Source organism: Vitis vinifera, chromosome 8, assembly GCF_030704535.1.
Source record: "Vitis vinifera cultivar Pinot Noir 40024 chromosome 8, ASM3070453v1".
In the NCBI taxonomy this organism is placed as follows: domain Eukaryota; kingdom Viridiplantae; phylum Streptophyta; class Magnoliopsida; order Vitales; family Vitaceae; genus Vitis; species Vitis vinifera.
The window spans coordinates 10,229,638-10,248,506 of record NC_081812.1 but is presented as its reverse complement, the minus strand read 5'-3'; the positions used below and the strand labels follow the sequence as shown (position 1 = coordinate 10,248,506).

General features: G+C 36.1%; 2 protein-coding genes across 3 annotated transcripts; both read right to left on the bottom strand.

Annotated features, from left to right (window-relative positions):
• Nucleotides 1–6,671: 6,671 nt before the first annotated feature.
• LOC104880019 (uncharacterized) lies at nucleotides 6,672–7,787 on the bottom strand. Its single transcript, XM_010655106.3, has one exon. It carries the CDS (start codon nucleotides 7,714–7,716, stop codon nucleotides 6,883–6,885), a length of 834 nt encoding a protein of 277 aa, XP_010653408.1. The 5' UTR covers nucleotides 7,717–7,787; the 3' UTR covers nucleotides 6,672–6,882.
• Nucleotides 7,788–8,225: 438 nt separating this feature from the next.
• On the bottom strand, nucleotides 8,226–16,612 carry LOC100264225 (ethylene-overproduction protein 1). Of its 2 annotated transcripts, none has more exons than XM_002269962.4 (4): nucleotides 14,141–16,612; nucleotides 11,574–11,865; nucleotides 11,180–11,489; nucleotides 8,226–9,009 (listed from the first exon to the last, which is right to left on the bottom strand). In XM_002269962.4, exons 1-4 carry the CDS (start codon nucleotides 16,159–16,161, stop codon nucleotides 8,777–8,779), a joined length of 2,856 nt encoding a protein of 951 aa, XP_002269998.1. In that variant the 5' UTR covers nucleotides 16,162–16,612; the 3' UTR covers nucleotides 8,226–8,776. The 2 variants fall into 2 exon arrangements, with proteins under 2 accessions (XP_002269998.1, XP_059594917.1); XM_059738934.1 differs by lacking the exon at nucleotides 8,226–9,009 and adding an exon at nucleotides 9,043–10,553.
• Between the last annotated feature and the right edge of the window lie 2,257 nt (nucleotides 16,613–18,869).

Below are 18,869 nucleotides of genomic sequence, written 5' to 3'. Positions count from 1 at the left end.
CCTTTAAGTCCTAGTGGTCCCTAGTTTGAGCTCATATACCTTATTAACATGGGTTACAAGGGTTGGATTGTCTATAAGTTCACTTTTGTGCATAAAGGCGTTTTAGTAATTATGTAAGGTTGCATAGGAGTAAGTGAACAAAGTATCCGATTGGGCTAATTGATTAATTAACTCGATAATTAATTAATTAATCAATTAGGACCTGTTCTGAGCTAGATTAAGTGACCCAAACCCTTAGTGGGCTCAAGTCACTTAAGCCCAATGAGGAACCTTATAAATACCCTCTTAGGAGTTAGAGTTTCCATAAATTTTTCTAAAGTGTCATCTTCCACCTCTAGAGAGAAATTCATAGCTTTCACCTTCCCTTCTATCCCCATTGAAAGTGTGTTAAAATCAAGGTTCGAATCATCGGGTGAAAAACTTCAAGTTTATGAGACTTCTATAACTTCGTTTTTCATCTTCACAATGTGGATCTAATTCAGGAACATCTAAATCTAAGGTATGGTTTTTGTTCACATATTTTGAATCCGTATTAAGTTTAAAAATGTAATTTTTCCACGTGTTCCTAACTCGATCAGGGCTAAGGAAACGGAGAGATCCGAATTTTCCCATCACACTTAATGTAAATGACTTTCAATATAAAAAAACCATAGTGAACTAAATCTTGAACTGAATTCTTCAATTCAGATTTTTTTTTTTACTACACGCACAATAAGAGTGGTTAACTTGGTTTTATTCATTTTTGCGTTTTTTTTTTATCATGCGCACATATCTTGTTTCATAGGTGTTTTTAAGGATTAGCCTAACTTCCTATAGTAGCGACCACACTACTATACCTACATAGGTGAGTCCTCTAAGGATGATTTATGATCAACATCCTACATAAATCCTACATTGGGCTCATTCAGAGTTATGCTCTTCCTAAAATACTATCACAAAATTAAGCATTATCATAATAGGAATGAGACTAGGGAATACCTCTCAAATTAGTGATTTTCTTAATCATCCTCTAGTTTCGTTATTACCCATTGAACCTTCTTCATGGGATTTTCAATCACAAAGGTTGGGTGTCAACTATGATGACTGATTTATAGGCTTCAGTCCCATTTTCCTCGAGGATTCTATTATTACTTTACGAGCTAATCCTTTGGTTAAAGGATTTGTAATATTCTTTTGAGATTTTATAAAAATCAAGAGATATTACTTCTTGGGAAAACATTTGTTTAATAGAATTATTTCGATTTCTTACGTATCTTCTTTTCTTATTTAGATTTGTACTTTAAGTCTTTGCTATTGTAGCTTAATTGTCCTAATATATGGATACTACAAGATTTGATTTATTCGATAAAGACATATTTGTTAAAAGACTTATAAGTCATTCAATTTTTGTACATGTCAAGTCTAAAGCTATAAATTCCAATTCCACGGTAGATTGAGATATAATCCAATAAAAATGTCTATATTTTCTTAAAGACAACCTAGTTATTTCTAAAAGAGGGAGAATGGAAAAGTCACATTCGCTTATTTTAATATTGAAAAGACTATTTAAATAATTTACAAATCTCAACTCTAATTATTCATTGAATTAAGTTATTAAATGAATTTTTACAAATAATGATAAAAGAATTTAAAATTTCTATATATGTGTAGACCCTCCATTTTGTTCATTTAGCACATGTCTTTAAGTTCAGTTCCAATGCTCCACAATAGTTCCTTGGTGGCCCATTGCTACTCATACTACTTATCTTTTTTTTAGTCACCTTGGAGACTTTGGTTGAGGAATTTATCTAATCTCATTGTGACTCTTAGCAGCCCTAATTTAGACTTAGGTTTTTCCTTCATTTTTAAGGTAGCTTTTAGGTGCACTTTTAGGATAGCACACTTAGGCACTGTCCTAAACACTTTAGGCCCACTTAGACACTTCATTAGGCTTAGTTAACTTAGGCTTGTTCTTGATTTTGATTGCATGATTTATGAGTTTGATGAGAGTATTAGCTTTAATTTTGATTTTTGATTACTTGAGGTGAATTTCGATATTTAATTATATGAGTTTGGTGTTTTGATTTTCAGTATTTGGTTATTGTGTTAGTTTAACATTTGGTTTTTTTAAATATTTTTATTATTATTACATGCATTTAATAATTATATTTATTTTGTTTACTTTTTTATTTATTTATTTACTTAATAGAAAATACTTGAATTGTTTTGACTTTAAATATGCATGTGGTTGCCTTATTGAATGGTCTTTCTTTTTTCCTTTTCTTTTCTTTTTTAATCTTCTTTTATTTTATTTATCAATCTAATGATTTTCATTAATTTTTTTTAATTTTTAATTTTATTTTATTAACAATTGCATATTTGGGAACGGGGGATCATCCTTTTGGGTTCTAGAGTATTATAGGAGATTCGAGAGTAAAGTACAAGAGGAGATGATGTGTTTTTCATCTTGGACATCATGAGGAACACTATTTTGGGAGTACAAGATGATCATGGAATGAATTATCCCCATGCATTGACTCTTTGGAGAGTATCACCATCAGCAGGGAGAATCAACACACTTTCACATGATGACGTCACACGAAAAGAAGCAAGTGAGGAGTAATAGCTAGACTTTTCTCCTAGGGATCTGGAGACTTCAATATTTTGTTACAAAAAGTACAACAATCATGACAGGATCAAATCACAATCGTTTTGGAATTCTCGAGAGTTCTTGGCAGGGGTTCTTCAAATTCATTTTCCTTCATCACTAGGAATTTCTCATCGTCATCAAATCATCACCACATATCAGAAGTTTTTTTAGATTTTTTCGAAAGCTAGGTTTTTTTTGGAGAGATACATCTCTACCAGCAATGAGCATCACCTCTACAAGAGTGCTATCAGTCGGAGGAGACAATTCTTCTTTATAGTAGTCTTCTGCATATCTACACCAGTGTACCACATCTCCATAGAAAAACAACAACTCATCGAAGCCACACATAGACCAACTCTTGATACTGATCATCACTACCATTATCATTCTTTGCAATTCATCGCAATCATGACACACCAGCTGGGGAGATTTGATCATGTTCGGTTCTATCATCATATATCCAATTTCAGTTCTCACCATCATATCTCTTTATCTGATCATTATTGATTTATTTCTTGAATCATCTTGAATTTTCGAAAAAGACACATCAAGAACATATCTGAGAAAACAAAGGCTAAGTTTAGTTAAGAATAACACCCAAAAGGGGGGTGAATTAGGTTTTTAAAATCTTTTCAATCACAACAAAAATAAACAAAATATAAGCAAAGTAAAGAGATAGAGTTTAGAGAATTCAAACTCGGGTTTATAGTGGTTCGGCACTTCCTTGCCTACGTCCACTCTCCTCAACCTCCTAACCGAGTGAGGGTTCCATTAACTTGAAGCTTCAACCAAGCTTCCAATCTTCTTACACTTGGATTCCGACCCCAATGGGCTCTTACACAACCTCTTCAAGATTCAACCCTCTTAAAGGCTTTAACACTCAGATTGTTACAAGATATAATCACTCAACCTAGCTTAAAGATGGCTCAAATACAAGACAAAGCTAGGATGACAAACAAGAGTGCACTAATGGATATGCAAGTGGTGATTTAATGCACTTATGAAATAAATGAGAGCTTTTTGATTAAGAACGGGTAGGTGGGCTTTGAATGCAAGTGTTCTCTTATCAATAAATGAAGTGGAGCTCTCAATTTATAGGTTTCTAAGCTCGGGAGTCAAAAACAGCAAAAGGCAACCTCGTCCGGTCGAGCTAAGGGTCGACCGGTTCACTAGTCGTTGGAGTATTTAATGCATGACAAGTTACCGTTGCCTCGACCGGTAAAGGAATCACCTCGACTAGGAAGAGAAGGCTACTGGGAGAGAGAGAAGGTTTTTGACCTTTCTCGACCGGTCCTCAACCGGACGACCTAAACCGGTCGACCGGTTGGCCATAGCCTTGACCGGTTGAGCCTTTTTTGCCCCGAAAAACCTATTTTTTAATTCCTTTCTTTTCTAACACTTAGGCAAGGTCTTCCAAGCGTCTCGATCTTGTATCCATTTGGTCATTTGATGAATTTTCAAGTTTATACCTGAGATTCTTAAACATTAAACCAATTAGTTACGTAACCATGGTTTGTTATCATCAAAACCCGATTAGGAGAACCCTTGGGCTAACAATATCCACAACCAGATTCACGCACAAACAAGATCATTTTCAAGGGAAGCACGCACTATAAAACGAAAAGGAGACACAACCATGTACAAAGGGCGACAACCAGCACACTATCATAGGAATCTCTACACACTGAACACATAGCTGTCAATCATCCTTAAGCCTTGCAAACGCTCCATCCGCACCATCCATTGAGGAGTCTTGCAGTCGCACCATCTATTAAGAAGTCTTACATCCGCACCATCCATTGAGAAGCCTCATAGTCATCACACAGAAGAATCTTGAAAAAGGAAAGTTCAAGCCTTTTTCTTTAATTTTTTTTTAGTGAATAAAAAATAAAAATTTGTTTAGGAATGTTTAGTTAATTAATTTAGTGAATCTTGTGTTTGTGTTTGTGTGTTTCTGATTTCGTTAATTCTGATTTTAATCCATTAATATTCAATTATGTAGTTGACTATAATTTTAGTTAGTTAATTTAGTTAATCACATGTTATTGTTTTCATGTTTTAAGTTTAGTAATTTTAATGTTGATTTATTAATAGTTTGAGCTTTCTAGAATTTTAGCTAATCAATCTAGTTAATTACATATTATTGTTTTCATATTTTCAAGCTCGTTAAACTTTGGTTTTTGATTCATCATATTTTGTTTGAGTGTTAATTTACTTTAATTGATCCCATGTTATTATCTCCATATGTTAAGTTTGTTGTTCTTAATCCTTGATTGGTTTTTATCTTAGTTCATGCACTTCTTGAATTCTAGATGTTAGTCTTGATTAATATTTTTGTTAGCTTATTTGATTTGAAAGCCATTAGTTTGTTGCCTTAGTGATTGTTGGTCAAATCCCTTTTTTGAAGGCCATTGGAAACCCATGAAGGTTGGCCCTACTCTTGCCATTTTAGTCGGTCTGGTTGTCTAAAATTTTATTTTGAAATTTTGTTTTCTTTTGGGTTGCCTATGTTTGATCCTTGAGTATTGTCGTTTGTAAATTATTTATTTCCTTTTAAGAAGAGACCTTTCTCAAAATGTTCCTCATTAAAATGCATTTCAAAAGTTCATTTAGAGTCCTTAGAATCAAAATCTCATTTTTTTTTAAAATAACATACAACCATGTTTTGATCGGTTTGCATCTTTCTCAATTTTCAATAAAAATTATGGTTTTGAGTAAGACATGAATCCAATCTTGTGGTTCCAAATAAATGGGATAATTCTAGGATAGATTTATGTATATCAATTGAGGAATTGGTGGAACCCCTACATAAGAAAATCTTTTCAAAACTCATCTTTACTGCCACATCTGCTACTTGTTGTAATCATATCTATCTAATTTTTCAGGAATTGTATACAAGATGTATGTGATGATTGATTATTCCGTATACTTTGATCATTTTTGCTATGCTAATTAGATAATGCTAGGATTTCTTTATTTTATTATTTATTATCTAACCCCTCATGTCTTGTGGGAGCACGTTACAAGTTACCTATGCTATTCAGGTACGCTTCTTACCTTCGTATCTTAATTCCATAAATTATGTATTGCTTTATATATGATCATTATATATTGCTCCGTATGCGATTGTCAACTTGTTCAACATATCTTTTTGATTGTTTGTTTAGTTTGTCATGTTTGATTAAGAGACTAGGGTATAATACATGTTGTGTGTTTTATTTTCCAAACTAACCATTGATGTCTTGTGATAACACTTACGAAGCAATCTAGGTACACACCCTAAATCTTCTTTATGATTTGTGATTGGTTTTCTTGTTTGTCATGCTATTTTTTTAAAACCACCTAGCCTATCTAGGTATCTATAACCAACCAATTAATTGTCTCATTTCCCTCAACTTAGTCACTAGAGACCTCTTTAGGGCTTAGAGGGGTGCTACCTCTTAAAGGTACCTTCTCGATAGGTAACCTGATCCTCAAACCAAGACTCGGGTTTTTCAAGACTTGTTTTTTCAAAATTATGGAGTCACTTCTTTAGGGTTTTCTTTTTTGTTTTATTTTCCCTTTTAAAATAAAATAAAATAAGTGGCGATTTTGACTTTTCCAAAACTATTTTTTTTCACCAATAAAAACAAGTCTTGCCCATTGAGCGGGGATGCACATAAAAAATGCGGATCCACAATATGGCAAGGTAAAAATTTAATGAATAATTATAGACAATCTATTAGAATTTAAAAAATAAAAATTATTTAATAATTTAAAGTTGCATGTAGATAAGCATAATTAATTTACAGAATTTTCATGCAACCTCACCAATCTACCTACATTTTTATCGTAAAAAACCAACTTCTCTTTTACTAAAGGGTAGACTTCATTTATAGGTTTTTTTATCAAGCATTAAATGCACTTAAACTTGATTTTTTTTATTAAAAAAAAAAACCAAAATAATAAAAAATAAAAAATAAAATTATGTACCTGGTTTGACCTTTTGATTTCTTTCTCATGTGAAATGAAGCAGTGCCATGTTATTTTTAAATAATGTTAATAATATTTTCATATAATAAATATCTTATTGAACTTTATACTATTTGCACTATTACATATAACCATATAGAACTATATTTGAACTTCAATATACTACATGTACAGCAATAGCAGAATCAAGTTGTTGTACTTGCAGAACCCTAGGATACTTGGCTTATATTACCTTTATAATATGCGTACTGGTACTGCAATCTCAGGGTAAGCCCTCAATTCTACACACCATAATCTCGGAGGGGCCTCTCAACTAATGAATGATTTCGCTTATGTCTACCACTGGATTCAGGTTTCAGATTGGGAGGAGGGCAGTGCCTGACTGGGCTCTTCACTCCACACAGCTTGTGCTTCATGCGCCAGGGGAAGAAAAATTCTAGGCCACAGCCTCTGGAGGAGGGGGAGGAGGGGGAGGAGTATGATCTTCCAACTTGTTGCGTTAGGCAATCTTCCGGGTGACTGCTTGTATGGGGAATCCTTCTATTCAAACTCCTGGTACCGTTTAGCGCAGACGAAGCAGCCAATGCTTGAGCAGCTGGAAGAAAGCGCCGAATTATGAAATTTGGTGACTCGCTGCCGCTGGACTCCAGCGCCTCCAGTTTTAGACCGTTCAGCCCGTGGACTTTCTCGGCTGCCTCAACAATGTGGTCTAGTGCATCTGACAGGGAGAACATGTCTATGGCATCTGAGAAAACATCCACATCACCATCATCAACATCAGCGTCGCAACCATCGTCGTTGTCGTCGTAATGTTGATACTCCTCATCGTTGGATTCTTCTTTAGGTGGATGCCATCTCCCTGGTGGGAGCCCAGGAGGAGGAGGCAGGTCCTCGTCATCGGATTCAAATCTCCCCATGTCTTTAGGCTTACCAGGAGCTTGCTCCCATGAAAATGGCACTCTAGTACTTGTATCCCGCGATGTTCCTTGTGAATTAGTGCGTGAAATTCCCACAACAGGGAAGCCACCAGGGTGCCTTGTCGACAAGAGTGGCGCATTGAAATTGAGCTTTCCAGCACAGTTCCCATCCATAGCAGCTTTGCTTTCCTCTTTCATGTAACAATTGGAGTAGAATTTTGATTTTTAGGAGAATGAGGGGAAACTGATACAAAGGGAAGTAGTTGGGTGGCATTATTGCAAGGCAGTTGGAAGTATGCGTATCTCGTGCAGTTAATTAAAACCATTTTTTTTCCACATTAGAAAGGTTCACAGGTGAGACGGAGAAGAACCCCCTGCCACTTCATATGGATTGAGACAGCACCAAAGGCTCAGCACAGCTGAGTGGTTTCTGGCAACTCTTACTTTTAGCTTTTAGGCTCTCAAAATCAGTAAAAGAAAATATTAACACTATAATAAGAATAAACTCTTGAAGGGTAGTATTGAATAGTGAAAAATGATGATGCATGGTGAGAGTGATTTTAGTTTGTGTATGGCTCCATGATGTGAGTTTGGCTGGAGCGACTGCTGCTTGGTCCTTGGTGTCTGGTGAGCATCACTCTTTTAAAATGCAGTCCTAGCCTAGCACCAAATAAAAAAAAAAAGCTTGGGCAGATGAGAATGCAGAGTTTGGTATGATTTTCTGTTTACTCAGATGAACTGTAATATAAAACCCCTTTGTCTGTTACAAGGGAAAATTGTGATGCTTATAAAACAATACAAAAGATACAACATGGGAAAACTGAAAAAGTTACAATACATTGGAAACTTCTAACTGGGAAACTTTATCACAAGCTGCCCTTTCATGTACATGCTCTTATACTTGTGGTTACTTTCACCACCATTTGCACTGGGGTGGTCTAGCAGGTAGCAGGAGCAGCAGTCTGCACTACTTATATCAACTGATCAATACACAACCCAGTACACATATATATATAAATTTACATGCTATCCTGCTCTTTCTCCCTTGTTTTTGTAATACTCTTCTCTTGCAGTTTCTTCTTTCAAGGCCACACCAACTTCACTTTCTGACTGTTTCTAAAGAAAAAAATCTGGAACAAAAAATGCTGCCATTACAGGTTCTCGCCTTTCTAGAACCAAAAAGATGGATGGCAACAATGGGATTGCCCTCACCAAGATAATGAAGAAATAACACAAGTACTGCTTTCTCTGGCTTTTCTCATTTCTGTTGTTCATTGCACCGCTCCTGTGCTTTATTGCAGAGCTCAAGTGTATCTGCATGACTGGGATCAAGACAGAGAGCTGCTTCAGAGTCTCGGAGAGTGGAGACAAAATCACCCATTGAGTCATGAAATGCTGCCCGAAGATGTAGTAGCTGTAGGTCTGGCTTGAAAGTTATGGCCTTTGTAAGTTCTGCTATGGCTTCAGCTTCTTTATGATCATCCATTAAAACTGATGGGGATCAAAACTTGTATTAGTGAAGTTCAAGGGATCAAAACTTAATAATACAATTAGCATGTAAAATTAAACATAATAGAATAATAATATTCTTCACCAAACTTCACAAAACCAAGGAAAGAAAAAACTTTCTACTTCTCTTTAACTAATGTTCGCTCTCCTTTAGAAGTGAAGCTAATGGGAAGCAAAAAGGCTGCTGATTCAGGATCATGGACACAGCAAACAAACTCCTCTATGCCCAATTTAAAGCATTTAAAACCATAGCCAACGGAATAAACCATAAGTCCAACTCTGCCACATAGCCTAAACCTAGTATTCTAGCCCATGTAAACACTAGAGGGGAAAGTGAGGAAAGGGAAAGGTTTTATGCAACCCATGAAGTCGGATGCACCCCTTGAGTATTGCTTTTATTTTTTATTTTTTAGAACTAACGAAGTTTTTTATTATAGGTCAAAAGAAAACCAAAGCCAGAAAGTGACAAAAGAATTTTGACTAGTAACAGAATTCAAGTTAATATTGTATGCTAACCACTGGAAATCCCACAAATTTTCAATCTGAAGAAAATTGGGATGAGAAAATACAGAACTTACTGGAAAAGAAGACTAACAGAGGACACAGAGAAACATAAGCACCACTATTTCCTCAAATCCAAACTCATCCATCAGAATCATATGTCTTCTTCAATTCAGTCCTAGAATCTTTGCAATCACACAACTGAATGATAAGATAATTCCCAAACAATTATACTTCTGAAGAGCAACTCAAGCTATCCTTCAAGTTAGTGATTCCCATAACAAGACCTTTAAAAACAATCTCACAGATCATCATAGTCAATAGCTTCAACCTCCCCAATACCCAAATCATTTGCCCCACCAATTACTCAAATTGTTGCATAAACAGCATATATAACTTCGAGTGTGCTGAACGGGTTGTAGTAGTGAAATGCCTAGATCAAGATATGACTAGCTGATGTCTTTATAAGCTGCCTGGATGGTGTTAAAAATACCATCCATAGTACGTTTCACATAAATGCAGCTAAAGCAATAACTGAGTAACAACCAAGGATGTGGATGTCCATATACAATATAATGAGAATGACCACATACTTATCACAAGCACCACTGGATACAATAACAAAACCTAAGGAGAGAGGGATGAATGTTGAGGGGGCTTGGTTGTAGACTCTTCTTGGAATTGGACAATTCTAGTTTCATTTCCCCCTTCTTTTATACCAGCTTGAAGCCACTTAAGATATCATGACGCATTTAGATGTCTGTGGAAAATCATTTGAATCCATAGTATTTTAATTAGGACTCAGAATTTGTTATGAGAAGCTGACTTATTTGTATAACTAATACAGTCATAACTTTCAAACATGATAAATCAATTTAAAATCATGTAATTTGAGGTCATGGAACTGGTGAGACTCAAGTAACCTTGGGATAAATATACAATAAATTACAGGCCTAAGCAGATACATGCCTTATAAGGGGCTGGTTGATGTGTTGACTTCTGGAAATAAAATTTGGGATTCCAAACTGTAACCACATTGTAAATGAAAAGTTAACAATAAATCTCTTTTTAGCAAGGATATACAGCAGTCATTTTAAGTAATGGGACACAAGGGAAAAAAACTTATACATTGATCAAGTACAAGTTATTTTAGGTGGAAATCTAGAGATGACATGTAGATTAAAATCAGGACTTCCAGGAAAGAGGTTATAAAGGCGGAGTCACAAATTGATTCATATCAAGGATAGAAGATCATTTTGAGTATGATACATAATTAACAGTAGGGTAATGTCACAAGAACTACATACATTCTTGGTGACTAAAGATGCAACACCGGAACACTTGAACAAGAAGTTGAGTATGATCCCTCAAATGGTAGGAAATGAAACTACAGTTTGCTAACTGGAAAATACTGAGCTGAACAAAGAGGAAAAAGGAAAACTACAAATATGGATGACTTGGTCCACAAATTCTCTATAAAGACCCAACAATCATTAATGGTTGAAGGATCTGAAATAGGATTATATAATTTTCTGTAACTTGAACAAAATGAAAGGGATCAAATTCCTGCAACAATATGTTAACAGTTTCCAATGACTCACAACTGTAAACAAATTGCAGAGAGAAAGTAGAATTGTTTCATGGAACTTACCAGCTGCCCTGTATCTGTAGGGGTATGTCCTCAGAGGATCTAGCTGTGTTGCCATACTAAGATCATTTTTTGCCATGTCACGGTCACAATACTCTGAACGTTTCTCATAAGCTGATGCATTGTTCCGTGCCTTCTCTATCAGCTTTGTCATTTCATCATACGCGTGTTTGCGTTGATTTTTGAGATGATATACACGAGCCAAACCCTGATGTGCTCGTGTGTGCTTGATGGTGAGGGCATTGATGTAGCAGACTCTAGCACGATCGAGATTTTCACAGTCTACATAGACACTTCCAAGATTATTTAATGCCTGCAAATAGCAAAACAGTCAAGTTATATGTTATTCTGGAGCATGAGACAAAGATGTATGGATTGCTCCAAAGTTGATAGTTACTTGTCCTTTTCGAAGGCCATCTGAAGGGCATTTTAGGGCTTCCTCCAGAAGTTCAATGACATACAGTGAAGACTCAGAATCAAGACTTGAATCTGCTAAAGCATATGCTTTTAGGAAAAAAGCTTCAAATGATCTCTGGATTGAAATGGACTCCTCAGCCTTAGCTAATGCTTCTTCACGATGACCAGTGTCATACAATATCCATCCCTCATAAACAAGCCTTTCATGCTCAGAACTAGAATAATTTCTAGCCAAACGCAGACTACGCATTGCAGCCTTCTGAGAGTTTAATCTATAACATACAAAACCATCAAGAATAATGTTGGAACAAAATGAGATAAAGTACAGAGGACAACCATGAAAGGAAGAATTTTATTGTTTTAAAAGGATAATTCCCCACACTCACACTTACAGAAGACTTCCTACAGAAACTTATTTAGAAAGAGTGAGAAAAAGAGAGAGAGATCTAAGAGAGAAAAAATAAAGGACACCATGATTCATGGCCACAGATAATCAACATTTAACATAGGATAAAACAAAGGATACATGTCTATTCATATAAAAACCCATTCCAGTCAACCAATACCACATGACACAGGGTACCTTGTTATCGAAGCTCACAGGTCAACATTAGGTATTCTTATATGGCAGGCAAGAGGAATGCATATCCATCAATCATTACAGACTATCAAGATAGATGGTTCTGGTGCTACAACCTTCCATCAAAGAAAATATATTTTTTTGCAGATATGTTTTAGGTTTTTCGGCATCAAAATCTAAAGCATAGCCTTATGAAAAGAAATGTCTCCATTATTTGCCTGCATCAGAGTTGAGCCCAGGTTGGGCCACAGAGCATCTTTGTTTAATTAAATGCGATAGAAAATGACAATATTTTGAAGGTACAGTGGTCCAAAAAGAGATGATTAGAGGCACAGATGTTAAAAGAATAGTTTTCTGGCCCACAAATGCTACTGTTCATCTGTGGACATATGAATGCATCAACTCTCTTGGTGCTTGTGCCTTTTAAAAAATAAAAGGTTTTACTTTAGAGATGAAATTGCTAAATCCTCTGATTCAGTAAGATCATATCTTGATTGCAATAGTAAGTGAGGATGGATACCACATTTAGGTTAATGGAATATTCATTGAAGCTCCAACAATGGACAGACATCTAGGATGGGAATCACCACAGGATACAAACATAGTGTTGAAGAAAGAAATAGTGGCAGTGGTCATGGTCCCAGGACCTGTTTCTCTCCTGGATATATTTGATAATCTTTATCTATTTGAATGTCATCTTGTATTTCCTCCTTTATTTCTTTCTTCCTGTCAATTTTTTTTGGGGGTTAAATTCTTTGTGAGTGTTAGCATGTGCCTATGTGCACACCTGGTATTGGATAGAGTGAAGGTTATCTTATGTCTGTCCAATAGTATCAATTCATTAATATGCAACACAACAGATCTTGTTCCTTTGGCACATATTATGCCATTAATATGTATATTATAAAGGGAGCTTGGGGTTCTTGGGCCCCACAAAGGGCGGGGTTTATTTTGTTTGGGTGGGGGTTTGGGGTAGAATTTTGAGTTTTGGATCAACTCAAAAAGAAGAGGGTGGCTTTTGGCAAATCGTTGCTCTGTGTAAAGAGGATCAACTAACCATCTTCTTATCCATTGTGGGAAAGCTAGCAGTTTGTGGATTCAGTTGTTCTCAATGTTTTATGTCTTTTGGTTGCTTTCAAATACAATGAAAGAAATTTTTTCAGGTTGGCATAGGAGTTTTGAGGGAAAAAGAAGTGGAAAGCTTGGAGAACTACTCCTTTATGCCCATTTGAACTATTTGACAAAAACATAATCACATACTTTTGAAGGGGGAGAGCATTTGGTTCAATCACTTAAAGCTTTACTTCTTTCTACCATGTTTCTATGATGTCCTCAGTTCAGAGATGCTGGTCCCTCATTCTTGTTAGACTTCATAGACTGGTTGAGGGTGAGGGCTCATTGATGTGTTGGGGCCTTGCTGGTGTTATTTTTGCTTTCACCTTTTGGTGCCCTTTGTATATCTTGGTGTACGGTTGTACCTCCATTTTTATAATTAGTTGCCTATTCTTTGCCTATTGAAAAAAGTATGTTCTGATGAACATTTCCTGCTCATAAGCAAACATGTTTTCAAGGGCAATGGGTACTGCAGCATAAAATTTCATAGGCTAATTTATCCTCCACATTCCTAAAATGAAGTGTCAATTAATCATGCAATATATTCAGAGCGGAAAATATTTCCTGCAAAACAATATTGGAAAAACCACTTCTTGATGTATTAAGCTTTTATTCTCATATTAAAGCATCCCAAAGCAAATAGATAAAAACATAATGACTGAAAAGAGTAGAAGCACATAATGCCCTTCACAACAAACTTCTAAATGGGGCTCAGTGCACCTAAATGAATTTGAAGTTAGAATTTAGAAACACTATTAAAAACAGAATTAAGAAAAATGTCACCCCCCAACCACAAACAAAAAAACAAAAAAAAAAAAATGACAAGACAACAAAAGCAGTTGGTTCATACTTACCGCAAGAGAAGGAGAGATTGACGAAACCAAAGAAGGCTCCTTCCAGGGTCATTTGCCAACATCTGATGTACAACAGCTAGCGAACCAATATCATCAACAGAGGACCACCGATCATACAGTTGCATCCAACAATCAGCCTGATTCCATTGCTGGGCATGATGGCGGAGGAGCTCTACCAATTGGTCAGCAGGCATTTTCCCATTGAACATCATGTAATTTGGTTCCAAGGTTAGAAGTGCCCGTACATCTCTAAGAGCTCCATCATAGTCCTCCATGGCAATTGAAAACCAAGCACGCAGGGCTAGGCACTCAGCAGAGACCTTAAAGCCAATTATCTTGTTGATTTCTGAGATGGCTGCTCCAATCTTTTTATCCTCTACCATCAAAACAGCCCTGTACATGTATGGAAAAGAAAGAGTAGGATCCAATTCAGTTGCAGTATTTAGATCCATCATCTTCTCCTTCCCAAGACAATACAGAGATCGCTCTTGATACATCCACCCAACAGGTGTATAATCCGATATGAGGGAGTTCATCTGCTTGTATGCTGAAAACTTGTGGCCCCGCCTATACTTGGCCCTTGCAAAACCCACTAATGAATAAACATGGCCCGCCTCAGCTGATGCCTGAAACCAATGTTGGGCATCCTTGTACTCATTCCTCTCAAGCATCACACAACCCAACAGGTGATTCACAAGTTGCTTCTGCCAACTTGATGTTGCACACTCCCCCAACCTCTCCAGCAACATTACCGTCGTGTTTGATTTCATGTCATCCTCCATAGCTATCTGGCTCAGGAAGTAAAACAACAGAAAAGAAGCATGGCCCACTACAGCCAACCTTTTCCTAGCCTCCACACTACAAAAGAATTTTACAACATTGGGATTGTTCAAGGAATTCGGAAGCTCTCTCAAGAACACCTGTAAGCAAGCAGCCACAAGAAGATATGCAGTCTCCTCTAATCCATATTCAATAAACAACATAGCACTCTCAATGTCACCTACTAGAGACGCCAAATGAACATCGCAGGCCGATTTCATCTCCTCACAACAAAACTTGTTTGCCAAAGAGAGAAGCTCCAAAACGATTTTTGGATCAAAAGAATCTACTTTTTTTGTCCTGCTAAATATCTCAGCTGCTCTCATTCCCTCAGCTGAGATCCCATTATGCGAAAAATTTATCCTCTCCCGTCTGGACTCCACAAAGCTACCATATAGCATAGCCTTAAACGGTCTTGACAGCCCAGCAATATTATACCGAACGCATCTCACCTCCTCTTCTCCGATGCAAAATGACATATCTCCATCTTCCTCAGAGGTTGAACATTCCTCATCCTCTACCGACCCTTCATCATCAACATCTTCCTGAGGTGTTCTGGAACACACACAAGGATCATAGACTGATTCAGGATTATACCCAGACACCAAAGCAGCCTTAGGGCATTCAACATTGCGACCGCAACATTCCATAGCGGACGTCCCAATAAGCTCATCTTCTCTTCTCTCATACTTCAACCAAGCAGAGATCACGACCTTCGAATGTGCATCAACAGCGTGCTGCCTTGCCAACCGGAGGCTCCGCCGGAACAGTTTTGGATCGGGGAGGCCCCGAAAAATCGCACATTGCTCAAGATACGCCTCCGATTTCTCGAATTGAAGGCAGTTCGCAGTTCGACGATAAACATCAGCTAGGGTTTCGACGAAATTCACGGATTTAAGGTAAGGTTCAATTTGGGGCTCCAAGAGATCAGCCTTGGGGAGGCCATGAGGGAGGAGGGTGTCAACTACAGCTTGACAATTCTGATTCGATTTATACCGAGCCGTGTTCACCCCGAGATGATCATGAAGGTGGTGTAGGAGCTTCTCTCCCACACCACCTCCTCCTCCTACTCCAACTCCTCCACCTCCACCTCCACCACCGGTGATAGTGGTGTTAGACGGATTAAGAGCATAGATTTGCGTGCCCTTACACCCATCAATGAGCTTCAAGCTCCGCATCGTAGTAAATATATTGTGCTGCATCTTCCTTTTCAACACCCAAATTCAACCCAAAAACCAGGAAAAAAAAATCAAACAAACCTCAATACTATAATTTACCTTCTCCGCCTGCAAACACCATCACTTGAACATTCCAAAAGAGAGGCAACACCCCACCAAAAGAAAATGATGGTGATGCAGGCTTACAGGCGTTCAAAAACTGGGATTTTTTTTTTTTTTCTGTCAGTTTCTTGAGAAAATAGAATTTAAAAAAAAAAGAAAAAGAAAAAGGAAAAAAGAAAATGAAGAAGGAGGGTGTGGAGAATTGGAAAATTTCCTGGGGTTGTGCCCTGGCCAACCAGATGTTGGAGGTGGAGTTGGCGGCCGTTGGAACGGCCTCTCTCTCTGTCTCTCGCTCTCTCTGTCTATCCCTCCTCCCGTCTCTATAATTGATCTTTTCTCTCTCTACTTATCTTTTTTTCTTTCTAGTTTTTTTATTTATGACTTTATTTTTATTTTTATTTTTATTTTTGGATTTTATCTGGTAATAATATCCGTTAATTGGGGTGGGCCGCACACCTTGGCCTACAAAAGTGAGGGGCCCATAATAATGCATACGCTGTCCCTTCCACCTCTAGGCTTCCACAGGGGGGCGTGGATGACACCGCCCAATCAAGTCTCGTAACGTAGTTCCGGCGCCTGTGATAGCGATTGATAGCAGAGTAGACAAGGGAGGCCCAGTTATGGAGTTCCATTTAAAGGTCTGATGACGTGTCGATCATACCCCCGTCACCCTGATAGAAGTTTGGCCGGATTGGCGGTACGGCTGTATTCTAGACAGGTTAAAATTAGGCCCACACATCGTGACAAAAGGGTGGTTACTGGTTCAGTCTCCTTTATTTTTCCCCTTTGGAAAATTCAAAATCCTATCATCCTATCCCTTAATCCCACCCTTTCTTCAATTTTAATATTAAATTTTAATTTAATACTAAAATAAATAAAAATCTGTACCATTTAATACCATATAATAATGTCCCGTCAACGTTTTATTCATCTTGTATTAGAGATTCTAAAAGGATTATATTATTATTATTTTCAAAAAAATAATAATACAGCCTTTTAATCATTTCTCCTGAAATGGCAGCTATCGTCACGTGGCATTCCAATTCGAATATTTTTTTTGGCATGGCTTTCGGCCAATAATCATCTTTTTTTTTTTTTTCCAAATATTTTAATTTACTTTTTAACTTTTTCTTTTATTTACCTTCGCCTAATAAGTTTAGGTGATTGGTTTTATTTATTACAACTAACACTATCACACAACAAATGTACATTACAAGTATTTAAAAAGTATAGATAGTAACTTATTGGATTTTAAATATGAAGGGGTAATAGGGGTAATAGAAAAACACCTTATATGTTGAGGAGCAAAATGTAATAAATCTTAAATAAAATATAATAATTATTTGAAATATAAATTAAAAAAATAATAATATATTTAAGTATGGTGGTGTTTGTTTGTGTTGTGTTTGGTGTTAAATGTGAATAAAATTGAATTGGATTTGACCATTAAGTATTAAATGTTTAAATTGTTTGTTTTTTTATTAGTGTCTTTAAGTGTTTTAACTATTTATTTTCATTCATGTATGCATTTTTTAAACGTTAAATCTATTTATTTACATGTGTTAAATATATTTATAAAATTAATTATTATATATTTTTTATTTTAGTTCCAAAATTAATAATTTTAAAAATTTGTAATAAAGTCATTTCTGATCCAAATTTTGTGACTTTAATATTATTACTAATAAATTCATTTCTAATCCAAATTTCATGAACTTAATATTGAAATTAATTTATAAAAAAAATTAATACAATTTAATTTCATTGAGAATCAGATGAATTATGAGGTAAAAAAATAGTTCTTGTATGAGATTGAATTTTCGTTTTGGTTTTGAAATTTTATAAATTTATTTTGGATTAATTTTCATCCAATTTAATTTTTATATTATTGAAATTTTATAACGGATCTTATCGTCTAAAGATCAAGTTACATTGCTAGGGAATGAAAGGTACAACATTTCTTGAATTTGAAAATTACCTGCAAAAGTGGAATAAGTCGAAAAAGGGATGTTTCTTGAAAGAATTAAAATCCTATAACAAAACTTAATTTTTATTTTAATGAACTTTTTATTTCTATTTTCATTTTAAAAAAATAATCCAAATAAATTAATAAATAAAAATAAAAATAATTTTTCATTCTCATTTTCTATTCTAATATAAGATACATAATTTTAAACAAATAAATTACCTTTACCCTAAAATTGGTGTCACACCCACAAGAACATGCCACCTCATAGACTAATACAAACAGACGGGGTCATGAGGTCATGCCACAACTCGAGATAAGAGTGTTTGATGTCCCCCCCTACTATTCCTCCCTTTCTTCATGGAATGGAAACAAAATGTGAGGGAAGTGATGTCCATTCATTACAATGTGAAATGCAATATGGTTCCAATATTGGTGGGTCAATGCAACCCCTTAATGGGGAGGAAAGGATGATGGAGACCTTACTGTAACCCAACCCACAAAACTAAAAACAATGAATGATTGAGGGGTTGAATTAATTTCTCTAACATAATCCCTGGCCAGCTATGAGGAGTGGGACCTATATATTTTTAAATTGGATTATACTATTCTCTGCCCTGGACCTTGTCTCTGTCATGCTCCCACATATCTCCCCACTCTTATC

Excerpts from the sequence above, each read along its gene's own strand:
- LOC104880019 (XM_010655106.3), bottom strand. The coding sequence starts at position 7,716 with ATGAAAGAGGAAAGCAAAGCTGCTATGGATGGGAACTGTGCTGGAAAG.
- LOC100264225 (XM_002269962.4), bottom strand. The coding sequence starts at position 16,161 with ATGCAGCACAATATATTTACTACGATGCGGAGCTTGAAGCTCATTGAT. Across the intron at positions 11,866-14,140 it reads CAATCTCTCCTTCTCTTGCG|ATTAAACTCTCAGAAGGCTG; the intron begins GTAAGTATGAAC and ends TGTATGTTATAG. Across the intron at positions 11,490-11,573 it reads ATGGCCTTCGAAAAGGACAA|GCATTAAATAATCTTGGAAG; the intron begins GTAACTATCAAC and ends TGCTATTTGCAG.